Below are 11,826 nucleotides of genomic sequence, written 5' to 3'. Positions count from 1 at the left end.
CTTAGTTTGGGGACCCCTGCTCTACATGTATTCCCTTTCTGAAGAGAAAGAAAACTTGAAGGCTACTACAATAAAAAAGGTCAAGTTAATTTTATTTACACTATTCCCTCCTCATCATAGGCTATCACTCGTGTTAATATATTGCTACATACAATACTATTATTAATACAGGCAATCACTCGTGGCCAAGTATGATTATCTTCAAAGGGTAGAGTCTTGGCAGTGACTGTAAGTGACTGTAAAGACCTATTCTGGATCTACATGGTAGGGCTTCCCAGTTCTCAGTGTCAATGGCACATATTTTAAGGTTAAGGTAAGCCCATCTTTGAATGTCCTTTGTTGTCCACCAACATTTTGTTTTCCATTCTTGACCTGAGAATAAAATAACTGCTTTGGGAGATAGTGATAGTCAACAGACATAATTGAGTGCAGCATTTTTTTAATGAAGCAGAAAGTGTTTGAGGATTGGGACATTCATACAGATACCAAGATGTTTATCAAGCTCTTTCCCTATGTAACAATATTTGGAAAAAAGATCCTCATTTGAAAGTGTTATTTCCTGTTAAATTGTGTGGTACTGTACTTACTTTGAAAAGAGTTGTTATATTCCAGAAATTTTGTTTTTGTGGCTGCCACAAACTAGCATATTTACTCAAATCTAATGCCCATCTTTTCAGATTAGAAGACCTAGCCAAAATTAGGGTGCACATTAGATTAGTGTAATAGGGTAATCTTAGTGCTGAGCCAAAGCAAAAGGGGAAGCTGCTCCAGGAGCTGCACTTGGGGCTCCTATTTGAGTGACTAATCTGTAATTTAATTGCCATGGTTCAATGCTATGCAATCCTGGGATTTGTACTGGTAAGGCATCAGCATTCTTGAGCCTTCCCTGCCAAAGAATGCTTTATTTATTTCGTGTCATGCTTTTGACACGAAATAAATAAAGCATTCTTTGGCAGGGAAGGCTCAAGACCTTGTAAAACTACAACCCCCACGACTCCATACCATTGAGCCAGGACAGTTAAAGTGCCCCAATGCGGCATCCTCATAGTTTGTGAGGTTTGTTGGGATCTAGGCAAGTGAGCTTTATATATTTGTGGAATATCTAGGGTGAGAGAAAGAACTCTTGCCTGACTGAGGCAAGTGTGAATGTTGCAAATTGGCCACATTGATTAGGATGGAATGGCCTGGCAGATTCAAAGTCTGGCTGCTTCCTGCCAGGGGATTCTTTGTTGGGAGGTGTTAGCTGGCCCTGATTGTTTCTTGTCTGGAATCCCTCTGTTTTGTGAGTTTTGCTCCTTATTTATTGTTCTGATTTTATTTACTGTCCTGAGTTTTTCAATGTGGACAATTTCAACAGAACGGAGGAAACCATGAAAAAGAACAAAATCAGTAGTTTAAAAAATTCTAAAATCAGGACAGTAAATAAAGAACATCACTCAAAAAACAATTCCAGACATGAAACAATCAGGGTTAGTGTCATGCCACAAGGAGGCAGAACATCACCTTCTAAAGGGGTGGAGCTTAGCCTTGGCTCCTGCCAGCCTGAAACGGCAGTTATTTTTTTGTCAGTTGGTGAAGCACTGGAAGGAAGTGTAGGAAGCAAAAGGAGACAGAAATTCACGTCACGTCGGAACTGTACCCAGTTTAGATATAAAGCCATACACTACAGCAATAGATAAAGTCGTGACAACATTGTATTAATCACCTCAAAGCTACAAAGAATCCAGTCATGACAAGACTTCATACTGTGTGGCAATATCTATCCAGAACTGCATAGACTTAAAGATTTCCTCACAAGAGACTTCATACTGGCAATAAGAGGAAAAGAGATCAATTTTGTCTACCAATAAAATATTTCGTTTTACCAAACACAGTGTCCGATCTGTCCTTCGTGCTATGGTTCCTTCCAGTTCATTTAGTTCAGCATGGAGGCAGAACAGCTAGCTAACCCCTCCCAACAAAGGATTCCCGCAGGCAGGATGCAGCCAGCCTTTGAAGATGCAAGGTTATTTAATGCTAATCAAGGCGATTAATTGCAACATTCACACTTGCCTCCAACACACAAGAGTTCTTTCTCCCACTTTGGACGTTCTAGAGATATATAAACTTTACATGCCTAGTTTTCCAACAGACTTCACAAGCTCCGAGGATGTCTGCCATAGCTGTGGGCGAAACGTCAGGGGAGAATGCTTCTGGAACACGGCCATACAGCCCGAAAAAAACCCACAGCAACCCAGATCCCAGAGGGGAGAGCAAGCAGTCTTTATAGCAGGCGTGGGCAAACTAACAGCCCTACCGGCAGTTAGGAATTGTGGGAGTTGGAGTCCAAAACACCTGGAGGGCCCAAGTTTGCCTACGCCTGCTTGATAAGGAAGGAGCCACGCGCTCTGCTCTCAACAAGTTCCTGGCGGAAGTTCTGAAGCAGGCGTGGCGCGAGGACAGCTGTCTCGCGAAGAAGGCGGGCAGGAGGGCGGGGCTAGCGTTGCTCCTCCCCTCCAGCCCCGCCTCCTCCCTTCCCCTCCCCTCCCCTCCCCGGCCTCACGGGCCTTGCCTGAGGGGCGCAGGCGCTGGGGATGCGACGGGGCCGTCGTGTGCGTGCCCCTCGCGGGGGAGAGCGCGCGCTAGCAGTGGCCGCGGCATTGGCGGCGGGGCTGGGGGCGCTAGGCTTGTTGTTGCTGTGGCAACGGGGCCCTCCCGACTCGGAGCCGGGCCCAGGCGGCGGCGCGGCGGTGTTTGTCCCCTCTTCTTCTCCTGCGTTGTCCCCGCGCCTCCTCCGCCGGCCCGTGTACGAGAAGCCGCCGCTGGGCCGGGAGACGGAGCTGGGCGAGTTGGGCCGGGCGGCGCGACTGGAGCTGAGCGAGTCGGAACTGCGGAGGCAGGAGGAGAGCGTGGCCCTCCACCAGATCAACGTCTACCTCAGCGACCGCATCTCCCTCCACCGCCGCCTCCCCGAGCGCCGCCACCCGCAGTGAGTCCCTTCCACGGAGGACTGAGAAGGCTACTTCCTAGAGCGCTAGTTGGAACTTTCCACGCAGGGCAGAAATCCCACAATAGCTGTTTCGAACTGGGTTATAAGGCAGCGTGGACTCGGATAACCCAGGGCCCTTCCACACAACCATATAGCCCAGAATATAAAGACAGAAAAATCACATAGTGATAGTGCTTTGAACTGGTTTATCTGAGTCCACACTGCCATATATTCAAGTTCAAAGCAGATAATCTGGGATTTTATTCAGCTGTGTGGAAGGGGCCCAAGTAACATCAAGATTGTCATTTCCAACAAACAATATTTACGTATTAGAAAAAGTCAGTCTTTCCTTTTTTATGAATGCTCCCATTAGAAAATGTATAAGTATGTGGGTGAAAACATCCCCAACCCCCACCCAGTTCAGAGTTGGCCAAGTTGGGTCTGTGTACCAAGTTTGGTCCAGATCCGTCATTGGCTGGGTTCAGTGTTCTCTGAATATGGGTGAATTTTAATTCCCGGATTCCACGGTCTTTCACCCTCAAATCCCACTCAAAGTTGGCCAAGCTGGGTCTGTATGCCAGATTTTGTTCGGATCCATCATTGCTTGGGTTCACAGTGCTGTCTGGATGTAGGTGAACTGCAGCTCCCTAAAATCAAGGGCAATCCCCACCCAAACCCCTCCAGTATTTTCTGTTGGTCATGTAGGTTCAGGGTGCCAAATCTGGTCCAGGTCCATCATTGGTGGGATGCAGAGTGTTCTTTGATTGTAGGTGCTTCTTGACAGGGGGTTGGACTGGATGGCCTGTGAGCTCTCTTCCAATTCTATGATTCTATGAACTATAAGTCCCAGCAACTACAACTCCCAAGTGTCAAGGGCAATTATCCCCAAACCCCATGTGTATTCAAAGTTGGCCATGTTGGGTCTGTGTGTCACCATCATTGGTGGGGTGTAGAATGTTATTTGATTGGAGGTGTGCCAACTTTGGTCCAGATCCATCATCATTTAGGTTCACAGTGCTCTCTGGATGTAGGTGAACTATAACTCCCTGACATCAAGGTCAATTCCACCCAAACCCCTCCAGTATATTCTGTTGTTCAGAAGGTTCTGTGTGCCTTTTTGGTCCAGGTCTGTCATTAGTAGGGGTCGCAATGGTCTGTGGCAGTTGAAGGTACTGCAAATCCCATCATCTGTGGTCCATACTTCCCCAAACCTCACCAGAACATAAAGTGGATCATTGGGGTGGGGGGGTGGGGGTCTGTGTCCCAAGTTTGGTCCAGGTCCATCATTCATGGACTAGTGGTCTGTAGAAGTCGGAAAAACACCGCCCGCTGGCTGGATACATACTTACTCACAAACCCTGACTTTTATTTTGTTTTGTTTTATTTTATTTATTTATATAGATAGATAGATTACTTTTCCATCATATTATTTACATTTAATTCCAGTGCAAATACACCTAAACCTTGTATGACCACATTTCTAAGTTGTATTATTGCTGTTATTTCTATAGTATATGCATTTCATTTGATTATACCTTGATGTTTTGTACATCCTTTTCTTATTAACATTTGACTCTTTTTCATAATAAAAAGCCAGCCATGTTGCCCACCCATCAAAGATTACATAAATCTGCAGGTGTACTCCACCAAAAGGAAAATCAGCCTGTTTAGTAAGCTTGGTAACATGTAACACAAGTTATGTTCCTGGGTCATTTATGTCATTTCCCAATTGATTCTATCATAAAACCACGGAGAAAGTTTGTTAATCTGCAAAAACATTGTCTTTGCTGGACATCCTGCTGCACGTTTTGCTCTAGTTTTGCAATGAATATCTCAACCTATTCAGCATAGTTTGTGGCAGCCACAAAAACAAAGTTTCTGGAGTAGTCCATCTACTTTCAAAGTAAGTCCTGCGCAGTTAAACCAGTTGTTCCTGGTTTGAAAGGAAACAACACTAAAAAAGGAACAGATTTTTTAATTAAAAAACCTTTATTACAGAGTGTTATGTAAAGATTTTATTTTTATAGGATTTTTTTCTATTATGTATAAATTTCTTGTGTGGAAAGGGGTTTGGAGTGGGACAACATTAAAATGCCCTGATCTACCTGTATAGAGATGCTTCAGGTTTCCTTCTCACTCCTTTGCACTCAAAGAATGAGCTTGGTGTCTCTGACAGTGAATGTAAAATATATTTCCGTCTTCAAGGTGCTACTAGATTCCTTTTTTCTTTATTTCCACTTCCTTTTTTTTACTGCCAGCACACAGACAAGGCTTTCTCCACCCTTCTTCCTTCACAATAGAAAGGAAGAGTCTTATGAGTTTTTTACAGCACAGGCAAAGCAAGAATCACCAGGAGTCTGGCAGCAAGTGAAAGGCTCTCCAGTTTCATCCTGAGGGAAGTTTTTGTGGATCACTGTCACTGCAGTCAACTTGGAAAGGCAATTAACACAATGGGGTTGGTGTCTTAAGTAAACATGTTCAAGGCTGGCACTCTGCAGCACACACTTGGAGGTCAGAGAGCGGCCACCTGAGGATGAGGGAGAGGCTATATAGAGAATAATATGGGAGGAGAGCCAGAACCTGGCAGAAAGGTAAAAGCCAAATGGGTGTAACCTTCCCTCAGGTGACAAATGAAAAGTATGTGTACACAGATACCAAAAGAGGGACAATTACATCCTGTCACTGGCTCATAAAGCAGAGCTGGGGTGTTCTGGGTCTCTCTGTGTTATTTTTGCTACACTAGTTTTGGTGAGTCCATGTCACCAAGGATTCAGTTTCCCAGGGCGGGCTATTCCTGTCATAACAATGAGCATTTATGCCACTTGTGTTCATAGGTTGTCTTAAGGTGGTTCTACACTGGCCATACAATGTAGTTTAAGTCAACTAGAGGCCAGGATGGCCACAAAATACATACCACCAATGCATTCTACAACATTCATTAAGGGTGATACAGCAATTTAAATAAAGTCCCAGGAAAGTCCAGGTTCTGTTAAAACAATGTGCTGGAGCAGATGCTAGTGTATTCCAGACCCCAGATCCAGGGCGGAATCAGTTCTGCTAAATGCAAAGCACATTGTAGATACCCGCCCCACTGAAGTGCATTATGAACAACCGAACGGGCTGCTGAAAAGCACCCCAAGGGCCTGGCTGGGCAGCAGCAGGTGAATTGGCCTCTTGGATTACTTCTGCTCATACTTCTCACTTTCCCTTTTAACCCTGTATTCCTTTGGTGCTCTAATGTTCATATCTCCAGAAATGGGGGACAAAAAAACCCTGGAAAGTGATTTGAAACTAGGTTTCATGGTAAATGTAATTACTGTACCTTCATGACCTCAAACTGGTTCCAGGCATAGCAATCTGATCCACCTGCAGCTGAGCAGGTTCCCTTTGAACTGATTCCAAGATGGATTATAGTGTAAGTGTATAAGTGCCCTTTGTGGGACATGAAAAGCACCTATCTTCAGGTTTTGTGGGTCTGCCCCCTCTCATCAGACAGATATATTTTTAAAAAACATGAACAGTTTCTGTGTTTTGCTGCTAGCCCATCAGTGAAGTGTCGTGTTGGTCCAATTGTTTCACTTATGTATTTTAATACAAAAACTATGCTGATAGTAATCACAAGCTTCAGAAAGAAGCCTTTGTTCAGAAAGCAAACTTCTTATGCATGTGAAGGAAGGCTACCAGGAAGTACCAGGACATTATCAGTAACAGCAATAGCTTTGTGAGAAACCAGCAATAATGTTGCAATCTTCTTGATCAATACTTTTATGTATTTAAATGTTCTTCTGATCTCATGCTTTGCAATTCCTTTCTTGTGCCATGGGGATTGTATATATACAGGTTGTGTATCCCTGATCTAAAATGCTTGGAACTTGAAGTAGTTTGGAGTTTGGAGTACCTGTATTTGCATATACCTACATACGCTCCATGCAGTCATGCTGGCCACATGACATTGGAGGTGTCTACAGACAACGGCGGCTCTTCGGCTTAGAAATGGAGATGAGCATCATCCCCCAGAGTCGAACACGACTGGATTTAACATCGGGGGAAACCTTTACCTTTACCTTTACATAATGAGATATCTTGGAGAAGGGGCCTAAATCTAAACATTAATTTATGTTTCGTATGCATCTCACACACATAGCCTAAAATCAATTTTATACAATATTTTAATAATTTTGTATACTTTGAACTATCAGAAAGCAAAGGTTTTACTCTCTCAGCCACCCACGTGTATGCAAGTATAGTTTGTCATGCAAGGATAGTTTGTCATGCAAGCACCCTCAGATGAAATAGTTAAGTGACAACATTTATATTTTTGCAAAAGAGATAGTATTTATTAAAGCCTTTGTACATTCTTCTGGAACATGGCCATATAGACATACAACAACCTTTGTACATTCTTTAACTTGATTATGTTCAGACTGTTATTAATATCATTCTTAAGATTACTTAGGAGGGGAATGAATCCAACTGAACTTACTTATTTCTAAGCAAAATTCATAGTCCTGGTTATTTTCTTCTTATCAGTAATGGTGTTTGAAAACTTTTTCTTACTGGGAGTTTTCCAGGCACGTGATCCTTAATGGATGAAGCCGGATGCAGCTGTGTCCACTCCTTGTTTGTTTCCCTTCAGATGTTAATATCTTAGCCTGCACAAGGAAGTATCCTTTGTGGGACATATGGACGTTGTCAGCAGTCTCTTTGTCACATTCAGCCCTGCTTGTTAGCAGACATTTTTAAACAAAACGTTCTAATATGATTTCAGATTGATTGCAGAAAAGGAATTGACTGAATCAGTTTTTTTTGGCAGGGAGTGGTAGAGGGAGTATAACTTGCAATATTGGCTAGTTTCAGTGAGGGAATTGTAAGCTGTGAGGATGTGCACGTATCAAGGTGACAATCATATTTTGAAACTCTGCCATCTTATAAATAGCTACTAGCAAATTTTCAGAAAAAGTATATCGTCTTTTGCCCTTTTACTGTGTTTTTGTTCTTTCTATAAATAAGTTGGGAAATATATTTAGTCACTTGGATTCTTAGATATTTGATGCTAGAAAAACAAAGTAGTGTTTTAGAGAAGTTTTCTATTTTTTTATTTGTTTGGCAAAATTAAGATTTGGGCAGATCCTAGCTTTATCCACATTGTGTTTACTCATGTATGCTTCTGGAAGTCAGCAAACAGGGTTTTCAAATTACTCCCAACTTTTTTCAGGACTTCTCAAAAACAGCATTAGGTTGTCTGCAAAAATATTCATTTTATATTCACAAGTTGTTATTGCTACTACTTGTGATACTCTAGGCTGCGTGAGCACTGGAAACCAGACACCAAAGCCAATAAACAATCTAATATCTTTATTAAAGAATTGAAGAAATAAAACAAAAATAAGCAGAATATATAGTCCAACAATAGACCTTCTGGAAAAGGTCAAATATAGACCAGTATTATAAAGTCCAGTCCAGTATTAGAGTTTAAAGATGATAATCCAATTAACCGAAACACACTCAAACTTCCAAGCAGTTTGAGTGGGGAATAATCTAGGTCTTTTGCAAGAGTCTCAGGAAGCTAGTCCAAGGCAAAGGAGTTCAAAGCAAGGCAAGGTAACAAGGCAAGGCAAGGCTGAAGATAGTGGATCCAAACGTGGTCCAGACTTGACTAGAAGGCGAGGCGCATCGCCCGGTCTACTTGAGAGTAGCGCGCCACAAGGAACTAGAAACGAAGTTAATCCTCCAACTGACACGTTGACACCACGCTGGCTAGCCAGTGCGCAGAACTTTTAAGGGACTTCAAATCTCCCTTCAAAACAGGTGTCCAACACTTTTCCCAAGGGAAAAACTGGCTAGAGGCAACATCTTCGCCAGATGCAAGCCTCCCTGGAAACTCTCAAGGGAAACGGGTTAGTCAGCAGTTTCTCTGGCTGCTAATCTCGCGCTCCTCCGTAAGCTAGCCTTCTCCGAGCGACTCGATTCCCAAAACACCCTCCTATCAAAGGGAGGGGAACCGCTGGGAACAGGCTCGGCCCCAAGGCCTTTTTTAATGAGCTTTGGGCTTGAACTGTCAACAGGGAGCATCTGGAAGGGAACGGACTCTTGCTGAGTCGGCATAAACCCTATATCCTCGTTGCTCTGGTCCGCAATGAATACAGGATCATGACCCGAGGGTCTCTGGGACATCACACTACTTGGATTTCAAACTGCTGCTTGATTGCCTTTGCCAAGGAGTCTAGTGCATTGTTAAATAATAATAGTGACAGAGAACATAGGTTGTGTGTGTACGGCAGGCATGGGCAAACTTAAGGCCCGAGGGCCGGATGCAGCCCCCTGGGCGCTTACCTCAGGCCCTCCTTATTTTCCTTGTCCTCTTGGCATAAGGACATGGTGGCCCACCACATCCTTATGCCAAAAAGACAAGGGAGGAAGGCACGCAGCAGCTGAGAGCCCTCTGGAGCACTCTCAGCCACCGCCTGTTTCGCTCTCCTCCTGGCATACCTCCAAGAGGAAGGTCCGAGGATCGGGGAAGTTGTAGCATGTCTTGCCTTTCTCCCAGCATAAGGATGGGGTGAGCAGCCCCATCCTTATGCTGGGAGAACAACCTAAGGATGACCCCCTGCTTTCCTGGCTGTGTCTCACCCAGCGTGTACCTGACCCCACTCCCTCCCGGCCTGGCCCTCCTGGCTGGGTTTGTAATGCAGCCCCAAGGCAAAAAAGTTTGCCCATGCCTGGTGTAAGGTGTATTTGTTGCAAGCCTCTTTTGTAGAGTGAAGGCGACTGGACTAGCCCCTTTTCGTTTTTAATTTATCCAGGTGTGAGAAGAGGTAGTTCAACTCAAGATAGTTTAAGTCTTCAATGAAATGACAGCAAATTTTATTTTTATACTTATGTTAAAATGATCATATTAGATAAATTGCTTCTGGGTGTAAAACACAACTCATCATTTTAATGTAGGAGCCCCCAGTGGCACAATGGGTTAAACCTTTGTGACGGTAGGACTGCTGACAGAAAAGTTAGCGGTTCAAATCTGGAGAGAGCGGATGAGCTCCCTCTGTCAGCTCCAGCTCCCCATGCAGGGACATGGGATGGTAAAACATCAAACATCTGGGCGTCCTCTAGACAACGTCCTTGCAGACAGCTAATTCTCTCACACCTAAAGCGACTTGCAGTTTCTCAAGTTGCTCCTGACACTATTTTTTTTAAAAAGTAGTTAGTAGGCATGCGCAAAAATATCAGAATCCTTCTTAATCATAATAAAATCATTAATAGTAATACAATCAAACAGGGTTCCGATGTGGTTTGGCCCTTCAGAATTAACCTTCCAATTTGAAGCATTGGAGCCCATCCTTGGAATACCTTTCAGAATACCTTCGGATATATGAGAAAGCATTGGGCTTAAGAGCCCCATAAAAAGCACGCCTGGAGCGTTTTCACTCCTGGAGGAGAAGGAGGGAAAGAAGACAAAAGGGGCGAAGGGAAGCAGGGAAAGCCGTGCGTAGAAGAGAAGGGGCGCATTTTGCAAGAGTGTGCCTCCCTGTAAACAAAATGTGGCACGTGGAGTGAGGAATGGGTGGAAGGAAAAGAGGGAGGAAAGGGTTGCCCTGCTTGCTGCTGCTCCAACTAACCCGGGCTGACTACCTGCTCTCAGAGGGCCCTCTCCAATGTCCAGCTCCCATTGCAGCCTCTCTGCCCGGGCTTCAGCAGCATTGGCTTGCTCCTGAAGGCTCTGGATCTTGCAGCACGCTGCCTCTGATCGAGGACGCAAGGAAGGAAGGAAGGAGGGAGGGAAGGAAGGAAGGAGGAGGGGGGGGGGAAAGGAGAAGTTTCAATTGGCTTCCCTTTCTCCCTCTTTTGCACAGAGTTCTTCAAAGCTTTGTAAAAAACGCAGCTCCCAAACTGGATTATCCCCCTCCTCCTCTGGGAGGAGGAGGATTATGTATGTTCCCACTGCCATATAATCTAGGATAAGATCCTGGGATATAGGGACAGTGTGGAAGAAGCCTCAGGCTGGAACTAAGGTAAAGGTAAAGGTTTCCCCTGATGTTAAGTCCAGGGGAAACATGGCCAACTGTGAATACTGACAGGCTTTGTGGGTGATTGACCTTGGCATCAGAAAGTTATAGTTCACCCATATTTGAGAACACTGAACCCAGCAAGTGACGGATCTGGACCAAGCTTTGCATACAGACCCAACATGGACACAGCTATGAATCCTGGGGGAGTTTTGGGAGGGTTGACCCAAGACTTTTGGAAATTGTAGTTCACCCACATCCTTATACATTTTCTCATGGGAGCATTCATAAAAAACAAAAGACTGAGATTTTTTCCTAAGACATAGTGTAACATCGGAAGCGGGCTAAGAAAGCCACTTGTGAGTAGAAGAGGGCTAAGCCTCATAGGAAGAAACAGCGGACCCTTTTTTGGAACAGCATGGTGTAGTGTAGTGGTTTGAGAGTTGGACTACAATTGTGGCTTGATTCCCCACTCAGCCATGGAAAGCCACTGGTTGTTCTTGGGCAAGTCACACACTCTCAGCCCCAGAAAACCCAATGAAACAGGAAATAACACTTTCAAACCAGGAAAAGATTTTTGTTATTATTTAAAAATGTTTTTTTTAATAAAAACTTTGAAAATTTGCCAAAAATCTGAGGATAAGTCAAACGTTCTTAGATTTGGTGAGCTAACAGTGTTTTTTTTGTTCTACCACTGTAGCAAATTTCATTAGGATAGCTCAGAAAATGAGGGAGAGAGAAGCCCTCAATTTTCCCCTTGACAATAATGTTTTCCTTCATGCACATGCGCCATTAATTAGGTACATACGAAGATTCGGAAGTTTTGGAAAGTTTTTAATTTTTTGCTTCAAAATC

At 44.0% G+C, this 11,826-nt stretch overlaps 1 protein-coding gene across 1 annotated transcript in view; it reads left to right on the top strand.

Annotated features, from left to right (window-relative positions):
* Positions 1-2,517: 2,517 nt before the first annotated feature.
* Positions 2,518-11,826, top strand: part of galnt12 (polypeptide N-acetylgalactosaminyltransferase 12) — a 41,764-nt gene continuing 32,455 nt past the window's right edge. Inside the window, exon 1 of the mRNA XM_003219822.4 lies at positions 2,518-2,968. Within this exon, the coding sequence (XP_003219870.2) occupies positions 2,574-2,968 (395 nt within the window). The 5' untranslated portion in view covers positions 2,518-2,573. The remainder of the gene's footprint in view (positions 2,969-11,826) is intronic.

Source organism: Anolis carolinensis, chromosome 4 (assembly GCF_035594765.1).
Source record: "Anolis carolinensis isolate JA03-04 chromosome 4, rAnoCar3.1.pri, whole genome shotgun sequence".
NCBI lineage: Eukaryota > Metazoa > Chordata > Lepidosauria > Squamata > Dactyloidae > Anolis > Anolis carolinensis.
Note: the sequence above shows the minus strand (reverse complement) of the source record. Positions and strands in the feature narration are given on the sequence as shown.